Below are 17,890 nucleotides of genomic sequence, written 5' to 3'. Positions count from 1 at the left end.
AACAGTTAGGAAGATGTTCCTGGTGTTCAGTTGAAATCTGGCTTCCTGTAACTTGAGCCCATTATTCAGTGTCCTGCACTCTGAGATGATTGAGAAGAGATCTTGGCCCTCCTGTATGTGACAGCCTTTCAAGTGCTTGAAGAATGCTCTCCTGTATCTCCTCAGTCTTCTCTTCTCAAGGCTAAACATGCCCAGTTCTTTCAGTTTCTCCTCACAGGACTTTGTTTCCAGTCACCTGATCATCCTTGTCGCCCTCCTCTGATCCTCTTTCAGTTTGTCTGCATCCTTCTTAAAATGCAGTGTCCAGAACTGGATGCAGGACTGAAGAATGAGGCCTAGCCAGCAATATGGAAACTATACTTCTGTTAATGCAGCCAAAAATAGCATATGCCTTTTTTGCAGACGTATCGCACTGTTGGCTCATATTCAGCTGATGATCAACAATTCCAAGATCCTTCTTGCATGTTGTATAGCTCAGCCAAGTTTCCCCCTTCTTATAACTGTGCATTTGGTTTCTTTTTCCTAGATGTAGAACTTTGCACTTATCCCTGTTAAACTCCATTCTGTTTTCAGCCCAATGCTCCAGCCTATCAAGATCACTTTGAATTTTGTTTCCATCTTCCAGGGTATTAGCTATCCCTCCCAATTTTGTATCATCTGCAAATTTGATAAGCATTCCCTGCACCTCCTCATCCAAGTCATTAATAAAAATGTGGAAGAGCCCAGAGCCCAGGACTTAGCCCTCTGGTACCCTGCTAGTTATGTCCCCCTAGTTTGAGAAGGAACCATTGATAAGCGCTCACATCTCAAATGAATAGCACTGAATGGCTCACAAAAAAGAGAAACAGCAACAAATAAAGAAAGATGTCTTATACCAGGTCAGACTATTTGTCCATTTAGCCTAGGGTTGTTTACTCAGACTGGCTACAGCCCTCCAGAATCTCAAAGCAGGGGTTTTCCATATCAACTGCTGCCTGATCCTTCTGATTGGGGAAACCACAGAATGAACCTGGGACCTTCCAGCATACAAAGTACGAGCTCTGCCAATGACTAGGCAACATTCCAGTCTCACCACATCCACGGTAAGCAGGTAACGTGATGCTGCCTGGCCAAGATCCAGACCAAGCAGTGTTTCAGTCTCACCAAATCCACAGCAAGCAAGGAGTGCAATGCTGCCTGGCTCAGAGCCAAACCAGATGCAGTCATTTGGCTATAAAAGCGGTTGTGGCTGGGGGTTTAACAGAATGCATGAAAGGGGGAAACAAACACCTCCCCCACTTTACATGACTACATTCCACTGCTTTAAGCCGTTTTCTCCCTGCCAGCTCATTTCTAGGATCAAAATCAGGCCAGGGGAATGGCTTAAAGCAGAAGAGCACTGCAAAAAAGGTGGAGGAAGTTTGCTTCCCCCTTCCCTATGTCCACTTAGTACACAAAATTTATCATCCACCCCTGCTTTAGAGAGAGGCAGACAAGTGTACCTTTATTAAACATGTGCCGTTTGGTTTGGCTCTAGTGAAGGGGTGATCCCCCAATGGTTTCTTTAGTAATCTCTGCTCTTCCCTTCCCAGCCAAACTTCATCAGAATAGTCTGTTGATTGAGAGTACAAAAAACAGCAAGTTCCATGACATCCTGGCCCTATTGGCTCCTTGGGGCCTGCATCCTCTTTCTACAACAAGCGTATCAGTGAGGAGAAGTCAAAGACAGCATGATCTCCTCTGTCCTCTCTTTTTTCAGAAGAAGCACCACTGCACCAGCCTACTGCTCTGTGCTTCTGCCAAAAGCTCTGCCGTTTTGGACCCTTTAGGAAATTACTATGAGAAAGCTCTATCTCTTAGTAAACATTCCCTCTTCTCTTACAAAGTTATATTTGTCCAACTTGTAGCCACTCCTGATCCTTTATGTTATGGGGAGAAGATACCAGCTACAAATTCAAAATCATGCAGAGTGCCTCACATTTCAGGAAACGTAATAACTTAGAATGGACTAGCAGCAGTTAATGGTCTTCATTCTCTGAACTGACAAAAGTACTTTTAAAAACAGTAATATATTATTTTGTTCTTCCTTCAAGTACACTAAAACCACCACTCACCTGGGTAATGTTTCCGAACAGTTTCCATTTTTTGGAAAGCAAAGAGTAATGTGCAAAACCAAACTTGCCAACTACAGCTACATTCTGTCCCATCTTATCAATGGCAGAAAACTGTTCACAGGAGGGAAACAAATACAAATTGTCAGTCTTAATAGGAAGAATGAGGCACTAGTTCACTACTTGCCCCCTTTACTCCCGCCTCTGTAATGACATTGAATGGAAGTTTCCTTAACCTATATCATTTTGTTAACTTTATAACATTTACATATAAAGGCAATCTAAAGCTGTAAAATATAAAGATTTTTTAAACAACTCACCCTTATAGGCCAATTGATCTCTAAATAGGTGTTGTGTATCTAAAAACAAAAAACAAAGAAGGCAGATCATAAAAACTGCTACTATTCATGAAAGTCTATGTTTTTCTTTCAAGTATCTCTGCTTTCCACCTTGTAAACTGTTACGTGGCTTCAAAGCTAAACCTTCAAATCTGTATTGGAAATATCAGCTGCGTGGGCACCCAGCTGCTTAACTCCTCCCTGTGCACGAGCAGCAAAACAAGCTGGAAGCCAAAGTTAACCATACCTTCTGGTTGTACAGTAGGGCCCCGCTTTACAGAGCTTCGCCAATGCGGCGGCTTTCAATTAGGGAAAGTCCCTGCATCAAGGCACTTGTTCCATTTTTATGGCGTTTTTTCCGTCATGTGCCATTTTGACGTCATTTTCGCATGATGCATCCCATTATCGGCAATGGGTTTCACTTAACAGCAATTTCCGCTTTACAGCAGGGGTCCGGAACGGAACCTGGCGTGTGAGTGGGGCCCTACTGTATTCAAACTGGGAAACTATGGTGGTGGTTGTTGTTATGTGCCTCCAAGTCGACTACGACTTATGGCGACCCCATGAATCAGTGAACAAGTCAGGATATTAAGCTTTTAAACCATGGCTCCTTTTCTCCCAAAGATCTCCCACTCTCTCCAATTCCAAATGGAAATGGTGACCTTCCACAGATGTTTTTACAAAAATAAAATTCCAATGGGGGCTCCAAGCATGAAACTCCAACATAACGTGTGGCCAACTTTTAACTATTGGGGCCCCCTGCCTTTGAAATTAACTGTTGATATTCTAACTGTTTAGTTGAATCCTTCTCCACTGAATAGTCAATGCTCTGGTTGTACCCAGGCAGAGACAGAGAGAATAATTACTTCACTAGAACATTGCCTTCTGTGATTTCCATGATATACTGGTAACAAAAATAATTTGATTATAAGCAACAGCAAAAATAATTTATACAATTATAAACAATACAGAGGTACTGCTCAACCTCAAAGCAAGACAGTTTATATGTTTTGAGACTAGCATTTTATATTTCTTCAAATGCCACAAGAAATCATTTTCAATTAGGAAGCTACTGTAGAAAGTAAGATTTATAATGATCAAGATTCTTTATTCCTAGGGAAGGACAGACATTACTGGATTGAATGTTGGATCTTGATACGGAAGACCCAGGCTCAAATTCCAAGTCAGCCAAAAAGCTCGTTATGTGCTCTTGGAAAGTCATTAGCCTTCACCTGATCCTCTCCTACCTATATGATACAAGTGTATAATAAATAAGAGATGAGATGGAAGTCAGCAGTAAAAATACCAAGAAAGGACATTACCTGTACAACATGCCAATGTCTGTGCCCTAATAAAGTGCTTAACCCCTGAGAATCTAAGCTGCCATCTGAAAACTGTCCTCTTTCTTTGAGAGCTTTATGTTCAGAATGCGCTGAGGAATTTCTAGGATTCTGAGTTTGTATTGCATCACCACAGTTCAAGTACAAGCGATCTTCTCCCTGAAGGAGGACCTGCTCCTGGTTGCTCTATGAAACAATTAATAAATACTTCAAGTTAACAAACAGTAAACAGTAAAAGATATCAATAAGAGTTCAATTAAAATGGATTAAATTACTAAATAAATTTGTTTTAAAATGTGATCACATTCACTTTTGAAAGGCTTTAATCAGACAGTGACTTTGCACAGCAGGGTTTGCTACCAGGTTTACTAGGGGAACTCTTTCTTGCTATTTTTTTAAACAAGGAAAACTTTTGTAATCAAAATTAGGTTAAAACTTAGCCAAAGGTGCATGAAAAGTTACTTAGAACTATCATACAACTAAACATGAAGACTCTTGGATACTTACTATGCAAGGGTTAACTGTGAGTGCACTCTTGATGAACTGAAACTGCAATATACCAAAATGCTGGGATTGATTTTTACAGTTTCTCTCTGTCACTGAATTCCCAGAGCTATTTGCATCAATCACCCATAGATGATAACCTTCTGTTCCCCAACTCTGGAAAACAAGATAAAAAAACTTTATCAATTGCTTAAAACTACTGGGGGGGAAAACTAGAGGAGAAATATTTTGTAGCAATTTTTTTTTGGAAACAGTAGGTCGCCTTCCTCCTCGTTGTTCACTATCCCCTCTGCTACTAGTCCTTTATACTTCCCCATCTGTCACTGGCTGGCCTTCTTCTTCTGGCAACTCCCATGGCCTAGAGACAACACATACAAGCTTGCCTCAGGCCAATGGAAATAGTAGATGAGACTACTGGATAAAAGCTAGACACCACCCCCCATATCAGTAGCACTTGCCTTGCCCAGCACAGGCATGAAAAGCCTTGCCCATCATTATCATACCCTAGCAACTATATGACCGTATCGTCTACTTCTTTGGCTTACAAGGTGATGCCAAGCGGGGCATGTGTCCAAGTTCTGAAAGACTGGCTCAGACAAAGGAATAATTTTTGGCAAGCCTCAATTAACTTGAATGTCTTTTCCTGATTAAATTAGGTGACAAAAGTAATCCTGAGAACTCCTGAATTATACCATTAAACAGGAAGACAAAAACTAGTTGAAAACAATGTATAAAATCCAGATAAATTAATATTGAATGTACTTAAATGAAATTTGATCACACCACTTGTATACAAGAGAGATATGCTCAAACAGTGCTTACCATAGAGCTGATCTTTAAAGGGTCTTTTTTGGTACCATCAGACCGATGACTTAAAAAAAACAGATTCAAACAAGGCTTTTAAAAAACAGACATGAAGTTTTTATGTAGCATTCATAATGGTTTAAAAAACAAACTTTACACACACACACACACTTCCCAGATCCTTCTTTCTGAACCCAGATATATTAAACTGAAGGAAAAGCCCTACCTTTGGGAAAGTACATGCCTTCTTTTCTATTTTCAGGATATCACAAGAGGCATTTCCCCCCCCCTTTAAATTCTTTAAAATTCTTTAAAACAAGAAACATTTTCTCTAAGCAGTTAATATTTAAGAAGTACAATTACAGCAAGTGAAATTCAATTTTCTCAAATCTGGCCCCTATATTGGATATATAGCCAAGCAGGAAGTATTCCTGTAAGCCTAGATAAGTCCCACTCCAAACATAAAAAGCAAAAATACCACAGAAACCTACGAGACCTACACTTTGCAACTGTAGTGGGAAACACCTGATCCCTTTCAGAAGCTTCAAGACAGTCAAGCATAGATTGATGAGGCTAAAAATGGCAAGTGTTAGGAGCAACAGGGATACAATAAGTTCATGAAAGTAAAGTGAGTGGAGGGGTGGTGAGGTAAAGGAAAAGAGGCAAGAGAAACATAATGGGATTCAGAAAGAATTAGGTTTTGTAGCTTGGGACAAAGTCTTATTCCAAGACATTAATAATAATAATATTTGGGGTTTTTTAAGTGTCAGAGAGATTGTTCTGATAGAAACAAATGCAGCCTAACCTATAATATTTTACTCGTCCACTCAGAGGTCTATGTTAAATAGTTATCAAATGATGAGCCAGGAGAAATGCTGTAGTTATGAAAATGTTATGTAAAATACAGAACTATGTGCACTAAACAAAAAGCTGAACAAAAGACATGCCAGACCATTTTACTCAACTTCCTCAGTAACAATATGGTTTAAAAGATACTTACGCAAAGTCTCCTCCAAGAGTACAGATCAGCTGTGCACCAAATACACTCCATAAGGAAAGGCCTCCACATTCCCAAGTCACCATAACAACACAACTATCAGGAGACCATCTGATTAGTTTAACAGCTCCTGTTTTGTTCCAGATATCTATTGAAATCCACAAAAATCCACAATGTAACCTCACAAAAACATGCTCTTGTTTTTAAAGTATTTTAAAGGGAGGAACTATTTGTTTATTTATTATTACATTTATATCCCACCTTTCCTCCAAAAGGGAGTCCAGGACAGCAAACACGTGATAAAACATTAAAAATGTCTTAAAAAGCCATTCCACTACAGATGCAGACTTTATAAGCCATTAATACTCAAGGGGCACAATCCAGTCAAGTGAGCTGTAGTGACTCATGGAAGACTTCCATAAGCTCAACAGAGCAATATCTCCCCACCCCTAGCTGTGCATACAGAGGCCAAGGAATTAACAAGGTGAGTGGGAGATATATGCCTACCATATCCTTATTCTTACAGCATACCAACAGGCTCTTATCTTTTTGGGTCCCTACCACAATTCCTTTCAGGTTAGTAAACCATCTTGGAACAGCATGAGCAGAGTTTACAGCTGCCCTCTAGGCACATTGTTCCAGAAAGCAAAATGAGATTCTCAATTTTACAGGATACACTTGATCTAAAAATGTTAAGAACATAAGTAGTCCCTGCTGGATGAGACAGCCAGTCCAGCATTCTGTTCTCACAGTGGCCAACTAGATGTCTGTGGGAAGCCCAGAAGCAGGGCAGGCATGCAAGCACACCCTCCCCTCCTGTGGTTTCCAGCAACTGGTATTTAGAAGCATCCTGCCTCCCTCCATGGAGATGCTAAGTACACATTTCTTCCTGGTAACCAGCCACTCCATGTGTATTTTTATTACTAAAACAAATTCATTATATATTCATGTTGTATAAATAGCAGAAGGAAATTAGTCAAGCATGTTGAACTACTAGTCTGTTTCTCAACTTGGAGTTTCTGTAGAGTTCTATGACAATATTTAAACTTAAATGTCTATAAAAACTCAATTGTTCCAATTTTCAACAGCAATGAACAAGCAGGCACAACTAAAGTAGAGAAGAGAATATAACTACTTCCAAGTCATTTCTGAATTAACCCTTGTTAGTCTTTGAATTTTATGTTTGGCTTGAACTGCTTAATGAATCAATATCTTTGGGAGGACCTCATATATAAATAACCAAGACATGTTACCAGATTTGTTGTAATTGATTCTACTTTTCTCCTTGGCAACTGATGCTGGATGCCCTAATGACTGCCAAAATTTCCAGCTTTTGACAGAAGAAAATTGAAAGACTTTCAAAGGTGTAAGAAAATGAATACAGTAGTTTGCAAACTTCAAACGAAAACAAATTGACTGAGAACAAGCCAAGCAACATCCTAATTTCAAAGTATCAAAATCCCCCAAAACAAAAATAACATGGCAGCAACAAAGTGGTGCTAGTTATCTCTTGTGCTTATGGGAGCCTTATGTGGGCTATTTCACACATGCATATACACTGCTTATTTATTCAATTCTTCGCTAGCAAATGAATGTGTGCAGTGATTCCACTGATAATTATGTTTGAAGCTGACAGAGGAGGCAATGAAAGTTTGGCCTATGGTAACTCGATCATATATGAAAGTAATAATTTGATGTAGTCATCAAGCGATGATCATGTGCATGTGAAGCAATCTGGAGTGTCTATAATTTAGTACTGAAATTGTTCCACAAATTCTCTTTACCTTCTCATGCCATTTTATTACTGTTCAACTATTTCATTTTGGGTATTCTAGCCACTGTCCTTTCATGCATTTTTGTGTGAAGTACATACACATACCCTCACATATCCTTTTGGAGATATTTTGTACTAGAATATTTTACTGCTGGTGCCCTGGTTATGGAATGCCCTCCCAAAGAGGGTCACTTGACACATACACTATTATTAATCTCTCCCAGTTGTGCCCACCTGGGTATTCGGTTCAGCATCTGGGTAGATCCGAGAGTCGGGGAGGGGGAATCGATGTGGTCTATAGAAGTTCCATCTCTCTTGTTAGGCACCCCATCCAAGTGGCTAATGGCCTGGAGTGTCTGCACATTACGTTGGGCCAGCGAGACAGACTGGGAATACTGTTGGTGTACCGTCCACCCTGCTGCCCAACAGCTTCCCTAACTGAGCTGACAGAGGTGGTCTCGGACTTGGTGTTGCGATCTCCCAAACTTTTGGTATTGGGGGATCTCAACATTCATGCCGAGGCCGCCTCTGGAGCAGCTCAGGACTTCATGACCTCCATGACAGCCATGGGGCTGTCTCAATTTGTTACTGGCCCAACGCATGTGTCAGGACATACTCTAGACTTGATTTTTGCCACTGGAATGGGGGAAGATGATCTGGCAGTGAGGAATCTTACATCTATTCCTTTGTCATGGACAGATCATCGCCTCTTGAGATTTAGACTCACATCGTCTTCTCCCCTCTGCAAGGGTGGAGGACCAATTAAGATGGTCCGTCCCCGGAGACTAATGAATCCTGAAGGATTTCAGAGGGCTCTGGGGGATTTTCCGGCTGATAAAACTGACGATCCTGTCGAAACCCTGGTCACTCTGTGGAATACGGAAATGACCCGGGCAGTTGACACAATCGCCCCGGTACGCCCTCTCCATTGCAGAGCTCAATTGGTCCCTTGGTTTACCGAGGAGCTAAGAGTGATGAAGCAAGAAAGGAGACGGTTGGAGGGTAAATGGAGACGAACTCCCGACGGCTGTAATTATGCACTTGTGAAGGCCTCCACGAAGCGCTATGTGAAGGCGGTGAGGATGGCGAAGAAGCAATACTTCGCTACCTCCATTCAGTCATCTTGTAACCGCCCAGCGGAACTTTATAAGGTTGTCCGGAGACTTTTACACTCTGGTTCTCCGGACACAATATTACCATCAATGGCCCGCTGTAATGAGTTTGCGAGGCACTTCCAAGACAAGATCATAAACATCCGTCGGGACCTTGACTCCAATATTGTAACAGTTGAATCTAATGAGGTGTCCAGAACACAGTCTTGTCCTTTTTTATTGGGTGAGTTTCAGTTGGTACAGCTCGAGGATGTGGACAAGGTGCTTGGACAGATACGGGCTACTACTTCCGCTCTGGACCCTTGCCCCTCGTGGCTAATAAAAGCTAGCAGAAATGGAACGGCCGGCTGGGCCAAGGAGGTGATTAATGCCTTGTTACGAGAGGGAGTGGTCCCACCTTGCCTGAAACAGGCGGTAGTGCAACCGCTCCTAAAAAAGCCCTCCTTGGACACTGATAATTTTAACAACTATAGGCCGGTAGCAAATGTTCCATTTCTGGGCAAGGTTCTAGAGCGCGTGGTCGCTCGCCAACTCCAGGCCCTCTTGGATGAAACTGATTATCTGGATCCATTTCAATCCGGCTTTCGGCCGGGGTTTGGTACAGAAACAGCCTTGGTCGCCCTGTATGATGACCTCTGTCGGGAGAAAGACAGAGGGAGTGTAACTCTGTTGGTTCTCCTTGATCTCTCGGCGGCTTTTGATACCATCGACCATGGTATCCTTCTGGGGCGACTCGCGGATTTAGGAGTTGGAGGCACTGCTTGGCGGTGGCTGTGCTCCTATCTTGGGAATCGTCTCCAGAAGGTGATGCTTGGGGAACACTACTCGAGTCCCTGGGTGCTCCAGTATGGGGTCCCGCAGGGCTCAGTTCTGTCCCCCATGCTTTTTAATATCTATATGAAGCCGCTGGGTGAGGTCATCAGGAGTTATGGAGTGCGTTTCCAGCAATATGCTGATGATACGCAGCTCTATTTCTCCTTTTCATCTTCTTCAGGTGAGGCTGTTGCTGTACTGAACCGCTGCCTGGCCGCGATAATGGACTGGATGAGAGCAAACAAACTGAAACTCAATCCTGACAAGACTGAGATGCTGCTAGTTGGGGGGCCCTCTGCTCAGATGGTTGATGTCAGACCTGCCCTAGATGGGGTTACACTCCCCCTAAAGGAACAGGTCCGTAGTTTGGGGATCTTATTAGATCCGCTTCTGTCATTTGAGGCCCAGGTAGCCTCGGTGGCACGAAATGCATTCTACCAGCTTTGGCTGGTAGCCCAACTACGACCCTATCTGGACAGGGAGAACCTAGCCTCAGTTATTCACGCTCTGGTAACCTCTAGATTGGATTACTGTAATGCTCTCTACATAGGGTTACCTTTGAAAACGATTCGGAAACTTCAGCTAGTGCAGAATGCTGCGGCCAGAGTTCTTACTGGGACGAAGAAATTCGACCACATAACACCTATTCTGGCCCAACTGCACTGGCTTCCAATATGTTTCCGGGCCAGATTCAAAGTGTTGGTCCTTACCTATAAAGCCCTTAATGGCACTGGACCGCAATATCTGATGGAACGCCTCTCCCGCTATGTTCCTACCCGTTCACTCCGCTCGACGTCTAAGGCCCTTCTCCGGGTCCCAACCCATACAGAGGCCCGGAGAACAGTAACAAGATCTAGGGCCTTTTCGGTGGTGGCCCCCGAATTATGGAATGCCCTCCCAGATGAGATACGCCTGGCGCCTTCTCTGTCATCTTTCCGGCGCCAGGTAAAAACCCACCTCTTCACCCAGGCATTTTAAAGTATTTTAAGCTTTTAATCTTATTTTTTTTTTAGTTTTCTTTTACTTTGTTTATATAATGTTTATATTGTCTGCGCAATACACACTTGCTGTATTTTAAATATTGTGGTTTTATCATGTTGTACACCGCCCTGGGAGCTGCTAGCTATAGGGCGGTTTAGAAATGCAACTAAATAAATAAATAAATAAATTATTTAGGCACCAGCCAGGCAAAAAAAAAAATATCCAGTCATTTTCACTGATTTAACTAAAGAAGTTTTAGTTTATCTGCCATTTTCTTTGGGAGCAGGGTTGTATTTTAAGCTGTGTTTCAAAATGTTTTCAATTGTAATTGTGTTTTGGAACGTTTTTAATATGCTTTTCTTTTTCTTGTTAAATTGTTTTGTTTTGCCACCTTGGCCTCCTTTGGGAGGAAGAGCAGGATATAAATTCAATTAAAATGATAATGATAATAATGTATGCTGCACACAGCCCTCAAATCTGATTTAATAAAGGAGGAGTATAAAAAAGTTTTAAAATCTCTTACATTTCTTCCTTTGTTTTAAAAAATGGTTTAAAATCTTGCAATAAAAATGGAGGTCTATTTAAAATGTATTCACTGTTCAATCATAAAGATAGTAAAAAAAATAGTCAGCAGTTGCTACAATCCAGAGCACTGGCTCCATATGCAAACACAGGTTTCAATTTACTCAAAATAGTCCATGAGCTTACCATGATAAAATCTGTGCCAACTGGAAACACAGTGCAGCCTTTAGGATAATGCTCATTACCACCTGCCATCATTTGCAAAATAATTAAATTCTACATTGAATCAGAATGGACTATATATTGGGGGGGGGAAGAACTACAGAACTCCACATCAATCTTATTGTGCTCAGACTCACCAGGATATTGTTTGGGTGTTAGCTCCAGTTTATGAGACAGCTGCATAGCCCCCGTAGAATGATCAGTTGTATAAACTTGTACCGAACCACTGAAAAAAAACACTGTTCATCAATCTTTATTTTCCATGTAAAACACATTTTCCAGGCAAGTAAGCATTTTAAAAATCCCTACCATTCTCAGAGTGGTTTAACAATCAACCCCTCTTTCCAGGGAACACTGGGAATTGCGGTTCCATGAGGGAACAGGGGACTCCTAACAACTCTCAGCACTCTTTACAAACTACAGTTCCTAGGATTCTTTAGGGAAGCCAAGACTGCTTTAAGTGGTATAAATAGTGCTTTAACGGTATGGTGTAGGTAAGGCCTAACTTCAAATAAATATGCATAAAATCAAGCTGTCAAGAAGGGTTGGTTGATTTATATTTATACATTGGTTTCTATCTCACTTTCCCCCTCCAAAACAGAGGCAGCCTAAGTGGCTAGCAAGCAAAACACATAAAAATAAAAACAATCACTAAAATACAAAAGACAGCAATAATGCATTTAAACTGATATATCCCCAAGAGCCAGAATTCAACAAAACTATAAACAGACAACTCAAAAGCCTAGTGGACAAGAAAATCCTCGAGAAGCTACACAGTGTCTCAGACTGAATTGGTACACAGATTTAGAGCTGTGAATCACCTGCATGTCAGTGACAGCCAGCTCAAAACTTCTCCGGGCATTCCTCCAGCAATCTCATAAGCAACCCTGCAAAATACCATAGCTGGCCAAGATATCAACCAGAAATCATCCAGCACCACTGTCTGGAACTTGCCCTCCAGGAAAGGACAGAGCTTCACAAAACTGTACCCCTCTACTCCCGTTCCACCAAGATGATCAGGAAGAATACCATAGTCAAAAGGTATCAAGAGCTGCAGAGTGGTCCACATGAACCAACATACACCCTGACCAGTTCACAGCAGCCAAGGTAATTTCAGTCCCCAAAACTGGATTGAAATCTAGACTGAAAGGCAATCCAGTCTACAAGTGAAATTCTTATGTGATCATCAACAGACCAGGTTAAAGCACAACCATGTACACATCTACAAACCAGTTAAAACCAGCAGTTCTCAAAAGGAACTTAGGAGCTTGACCCCACACACAATACTGAAATTAGATGGGGAAGAGGGGTAAATTCACTCATAAGCCCTGAGGAAGGTGAGAGAATCCCAGCAGGACCTACACCTTGCTGCTGTGGCCTCCTGCAAAACTCCATCTGCAGGCTTCCTCGGGTGTCAGCTGCTACCCCCTGCAAGGCCTGGGTGCCAGCTGAAGCCAGTTGGGGCTAGCAAGGGAGAAGACAACTGCCAGAGGGTGGGGAAGAGAGCTCCCTTTTATAAGAGCCACCTCTAGCCAAGGCTCCCCCCTCCCCCGGGGTCAGGCTTCTTTTAACATGTGCCAGGGTAGGAGTAGTCGGGGGCCTGCCATTGAGGTAATACTGGGCAGGGGATGTAATAGCGGTGGGAGGCAGACTGGCCGTTACAGGGGAAGGGATATAAGACATCTTCGTGCTAGCATCCCTCCCGGTCCCCCTTCCAACCCTTGGGACACTGGTAGCTATGCTGGGAACTCCCTGGATCTTACTGTCCTGCTGATGAATGCAAGGTCAGTGACTAATAAAACCACTTTAATTCAGGACTTAATCCTGGATGAATGCGCTGACCTTGCTTGTATTACCGAAACCTGGCTAAATGACCAAGGCGGAGTAGGTTTCTCCCAGCTCTGCCCACCAGGTTTTGTGGCACTCCAGCAGCCTAGATCAAGGGAACGGGGAGGTGGGGTCGCAATTGTCTGCAGGGAATCTATCTTCCCTGTCAGGTACCCTGTCCCTAACACCTCCAGCTTTGAGTGTGTGTGCCTGGTGTTGGGTCAGGGAGACAGAGTAGGGATTCTGTTGGTGTACCGTCCATCCCGCTGCCCAACAGTCTCTCTCCCTGAACTGGTGGAGCTGGTCTCGGCGTTGGTGTTGCAGTTCCCCAGGTTGATGGTCCTGGGTGACTTTAACATACATGCCAAGGTTAGACTCACAGGTCCAGCTCAGGACTTCATGGCTGCCATGACAACCATTAGGCTGTCTCTAATATCATCTGGACCAACGCATGTGGCAGGACACACACTGGATCTTGTGTTCTGTTCGGGACAGGAAGAAGGTGATCTGAGGGTGGAGGGGTTCTAAGTGACTCTGTTGTCATGGACAGATCACTACCTGTCAAGGTTTAGACTTTGTGCCCCCAGTAACCTTCGCAGGGGTGAAGGGCTGATTAAGATGGTCCACCCCTGGAGACTCATGGATCCAGAAGACTTCCTGAATGCTCTAGGGGATATTCCTAGCATGGCTGGTGATACTGCCAAAGCCCTGGTCAATCTCTGGAATATGGAGGTGACCCAGGCAGTGGACACTATTGCTCCAAAGGACCCTCTCCCACCAGGGAAGGCCCATAATACACCTTGGTTTACTCTTTATTTATTTGCGGTCATGGACCCAACAATTATCAAAACATTGTACAGACAATTTAGTTAAAATAGAGTTAAAAATAATACAGTAAGTTTTTTTAAAAACAGCGACATTATTTTTACATGATCTGGGTCTACTAAATTTCCAAGCGTTGTAATTGAGCCGTATATACAAATTTAGCCATATTCAAAGTAATTTGTTTGTTTAGTCCGGATAATAAATAGCACAACCTATTCTCAGGAGACATTGAGGATGTATTATCTATACTACTTGATAAAAATTGAGCACGTATAGAATCGTATAAATGACATTCAAATATCACATGATAAAGCGTTTCAATTTTTTCAGACTCACAAGGACATAGGCGATTTACGTATGGTATTCCTTGGTATCTCCCTATTAAAAGAGAAGAGTGTAATGAGTTGAATCTGGCTTTCGTAAAAGCCAGACGCAGTTTAGGGAGTATAAGAAAATCTAGATATGGGGCATAGTGGAACGTATCAAAGTTTAAATGAAAATATAATGGAGAGCAAGTTTTTGTGGCCATTGAGATATTTTGTTGGAAATCAATATCTTTAAGACGTGTACGAATTTGTTGTTTGGCCATATTAGGGGGTTGTGTAGATAAATAGGCAGTTGATAGCCCTATAGAAGAAAATTTCAACCCCATATTTTTGTTCCAACTTGCCACGTAAGTGTCACTCCATATTTGATTTAAATATCCCTGAGGCTGCTCGTATGATAATTTAACCCAGTATTTTGAAGCTAACAACCATGCCTGGGATTCAATAGACGAAATGCCAGCTTCCAATCTGAGGGCAGCCGCTGGTGCACATCTTGGCACTCCCAACAGGCGGCGAAGGAAGTTAGAGAGCACTGCTTCAATTGAAGCTTTAAACTCATGAATCCATATTGGGGTTCCGTATAGCAGCTGGGGGATGATTTTTAATTTAAAAACCCTGATAGCTGCTGGAACGTAATTTCCCCCTTTATGAAAGAAGTAACGTAGGAGTTGATTTATTGAGATCCGTGCCTTAGCAATCATGGCTTTTATATGCGCAGCCCAACATAAGGACGAATGGAAGATTATGCCCAAGTACTTATACTGAGAAACTAAAGCTATTTGATGGCCGTTTACTGTCCAAGTACCTGTATTTTTCCTTGGAGAGAAGACTAAGATATTTGTTTTAGAAAAATTGATTGTTAAATAATTACGTGTACAGTAGGTCATAAAAGTTCTTAGAAGGCGTTTAAGACCAACCTTGGAAAGGGACAGTAAAACAGCGTCATCAGCATATAATAAAAGAGGGCAGGATAATTCCCCAATCTTTGGGGAATGATAATCACTTGCTGTGCATAACGCATTTAGGTCATTGAGATAGAGTGAAAACAGTGAAGGGGCTAAAATGCATCCCTGCCTTACGCCTTTGGCAATGGGAACTGGAGAAGTTAATCTACCCTCGGGGCCGCAGCGAACCTGCATAGAATTTTGACAATGTAAATTATAGATTAAAAAGAGTAGCCGTTTATCAATTTGGTATTTTTCAAGTTTGCTCCAAAGGTGTTCTCTTGAAATGGAGTCAAATGCTGCCTTTAAATCCACGAATGCCACGTAGAGACCATTTCCTCTAGATTTCCTATATTTTTCCGCGAGAAAACTTAACAACAAGCTGTGATCCAAAACTGAACGCCCTATTCTAAACCCAGCCTGTTCATCACCAAGAATGTTTTTTTCTTCCAACCATTTATGTAATTTTGATTTTAAATGGGATGAATAGAGCTTTCCAATTGTAGAGAGTAGACTAATTGGACGGTAATTTGATGGATCCTCTTTTCCTCCTTTTTTATAGATCGGTACCACTATAGCTTTTCGCCATTTGTCTGGAATGTGGCCAGTGTTGTTAATTTTGGTAAAAACATTCGCTAACAACGGGACCCACCAATCTGAAAAATTTTTCAGAAGCTCTGGAGGTATATTATCAGGGCCAGGAGCCTTAGCAGGTTTTAAAGCTGCTATTAATTCTCTAATTTCACCAGGGGTAACTGGATCCCATTGGGGTAAATCAGAGAAATCAGGGGGTAAATTGGTGTTATAATACTTGGTACAGTCATTTGTGTAGAGTTCCAAGAAGAACTGTTCCCATTTTTGGGGAGGAATAGTGCATGGATTATAGATTGAGGATTTTAGCGAGTTAGATATAATTTGCCAAAAAGTTTTTGAATCTTGAGATCTAGTCGCCTCAATTAGAGTTTTCCAATCGTCTAGTATGGCGAGCCTTTTCTTTTTGGCCAAGGTCAACTTGTATTTATTTTTTATAGCATAATATTCTGCCGGTAAAAATTTAGTGTTGCAGTGTCGATACTGTCGATAGATTTCACGTAGTTGGCGTTTTAATTCGAAACACTCATTATCAAACCAAATGGCTTTTGCTCTTACATTCAATTTTGGTTTAATTTTACTTATTTTGGGCAGTAAAATGGAGTTCATGTGTAATATTAATAGTTCATACTCTTTCAGAAGTGTGCATATATTCTCTTCCTTCATTATCTGGTCGCGAGTATTTAGAGCCCAGAACGTATTAAAAAATTTTTGCATTTTTATATTTAAAATCGGAGACCATATTGTCTTTTTATGTATTAGGTAAGTGGAATTTAAAATAGGATTATACTCAGCTTTTAATCTATAATTCTCTGAACAATGATGCAAAAAAATAAGGGGTAAATGATCGCTATTATGCTTGTTTCCCACTTTAAAGGTATTAATTGATCTTAATAAATGTTTCAATACAATAACATAATCTATTACACTGCATCCATTTTTTGAAATGAAGGTGAATTCCTCGCTACCAGATATATAGGTAAGACCATTTAGTATCTGGAGATCGTGAATGGCCACTAACCGCGTTAAACATATTCCCCCAAAATTTATTTTTATGTCTTTAGATGTCCTCTCGAGGGAGGGAGTATAGTATTCTATATCTTCTCCACCCCACAAATTGGAAGTGAGGAGAGCTTTGTTGTTGGGCCCAGTTCTCGCATTTAAATCACCCAGAAGAATTAAATTTGCATTTGGATATTTACATTCTAGTTCTGAGAGATATTTTTCAATGTCATTCCAAATCCAACTTGTATAATTCCTTTGATTCGTAGGGGGTATATAGAGATTTATTATCAAGATAGACTCTGTCTGAAAAGTCAAAAGAACTGACATGGCAAAGCTTCCCCTGGCTTGTAATTCTGTATGTTTTGCCATCAGTGCAGTAGAAACAAACACAGCCAGACCGCCTCTCGCTCTACCCTTCTTGTTATCTGGGGGGATGGCAGGGAGGTAATAGGATAAATAGCCATTTAAAAAAGGCGTAAGGTTTAACCAAGTCTCCTGTAATGCAACTATATCATATTTACTAATATAAGCTAACAGTTCCGGATCTTTTTCCTTTGCTTTCCAGCCCGAAATATTCCAGGATAGAAAGGAGATGGATTCATTGGTTTGAAAGAATGTCTTATTGTACACAGAGGATAAAGTTGATATGTCGTCACGATGAGGGACGTGTTTGTTTGTAGACAAAGAATGTCAGTTGGCTTTTTCAGAAAAGAAACTTTCATTACTTGATAGGGATTCAATGTTGTTATCTGTAAAGACATCACTCTGACAGGAAGGAGAACCTAATTCTGCCGGATATAAAAACTTGGCATTATTCCAGTCATCACCTACCATAATTAGTCTATGTTGGGTGTTGATTTTACTAGCTCTGGTTA

At 41.5% G+C, this 17,890-nt stretch overlaps 1 protein-coding gene across 3 annotated transcripts in view; it reads right to left on the bottom strand.

The window, feature by feature from the left end:
- The window catches only part of RIC1 (RIC1 homolog, RAB6A GEF complex partner 1), a 74,539-nt gene that overhangs the window by 19,645 nt on the left and 37,004 nt on the right, over positions 1-17,890 (bottom strand). For all 3 annotated transcript variants that reach the window (XM_061629381.1, XM_061629386.1, XM_061629394.1), the window contains 7 exons: positions 11,635-11,723; positions 6,077-6,221; positions 5,095-5,143; positions 4,276-4,428; positions 3,751-3,954; positions 2,411-2,449; positions 2,094-2,204 (listed from right to left, as the gene is read on the bottom strand). In XM_061629381.1, the coding sequence (XP_061485365.1) occupies positions 2,094-2,204; positions 2,411-2,449; positions 3,751-3,954; positions 4,276-4,428; positions 5,095-5,143; positions 6,077-6,221; positions 11,635-11,723 (790 nt within the window). The remainder of the gene's footprint in view (positions 1-2,093; positions 2,205-2,410; positions 2,450-3,750; positions 3,955-4,275; positions 4,429-5,094; positions 5,144-6,076; positions 6,222-11,634; positions 11,724-17,890) is intronic.

Source organism: Rhineura floridana, chromosome 1 (genome assembly GCF_030035675.1).
Source record: "Rhineura floridana isolate rRhiFlo1 chromosome 1, rRhiFlo1.hap2, whole genome shotgun sequence".
Taxonomy (NCBI): Eukaryota; Metazoa; Chordata; class Lepidosauria; order Squamata; family Rhineuridae; genus Rhineura; species Rhineura floridana.
Note: the sequence above shows the minus strand (reverse complement) of the source record. Positions and strands in the feature narration are given on the sequence as shown.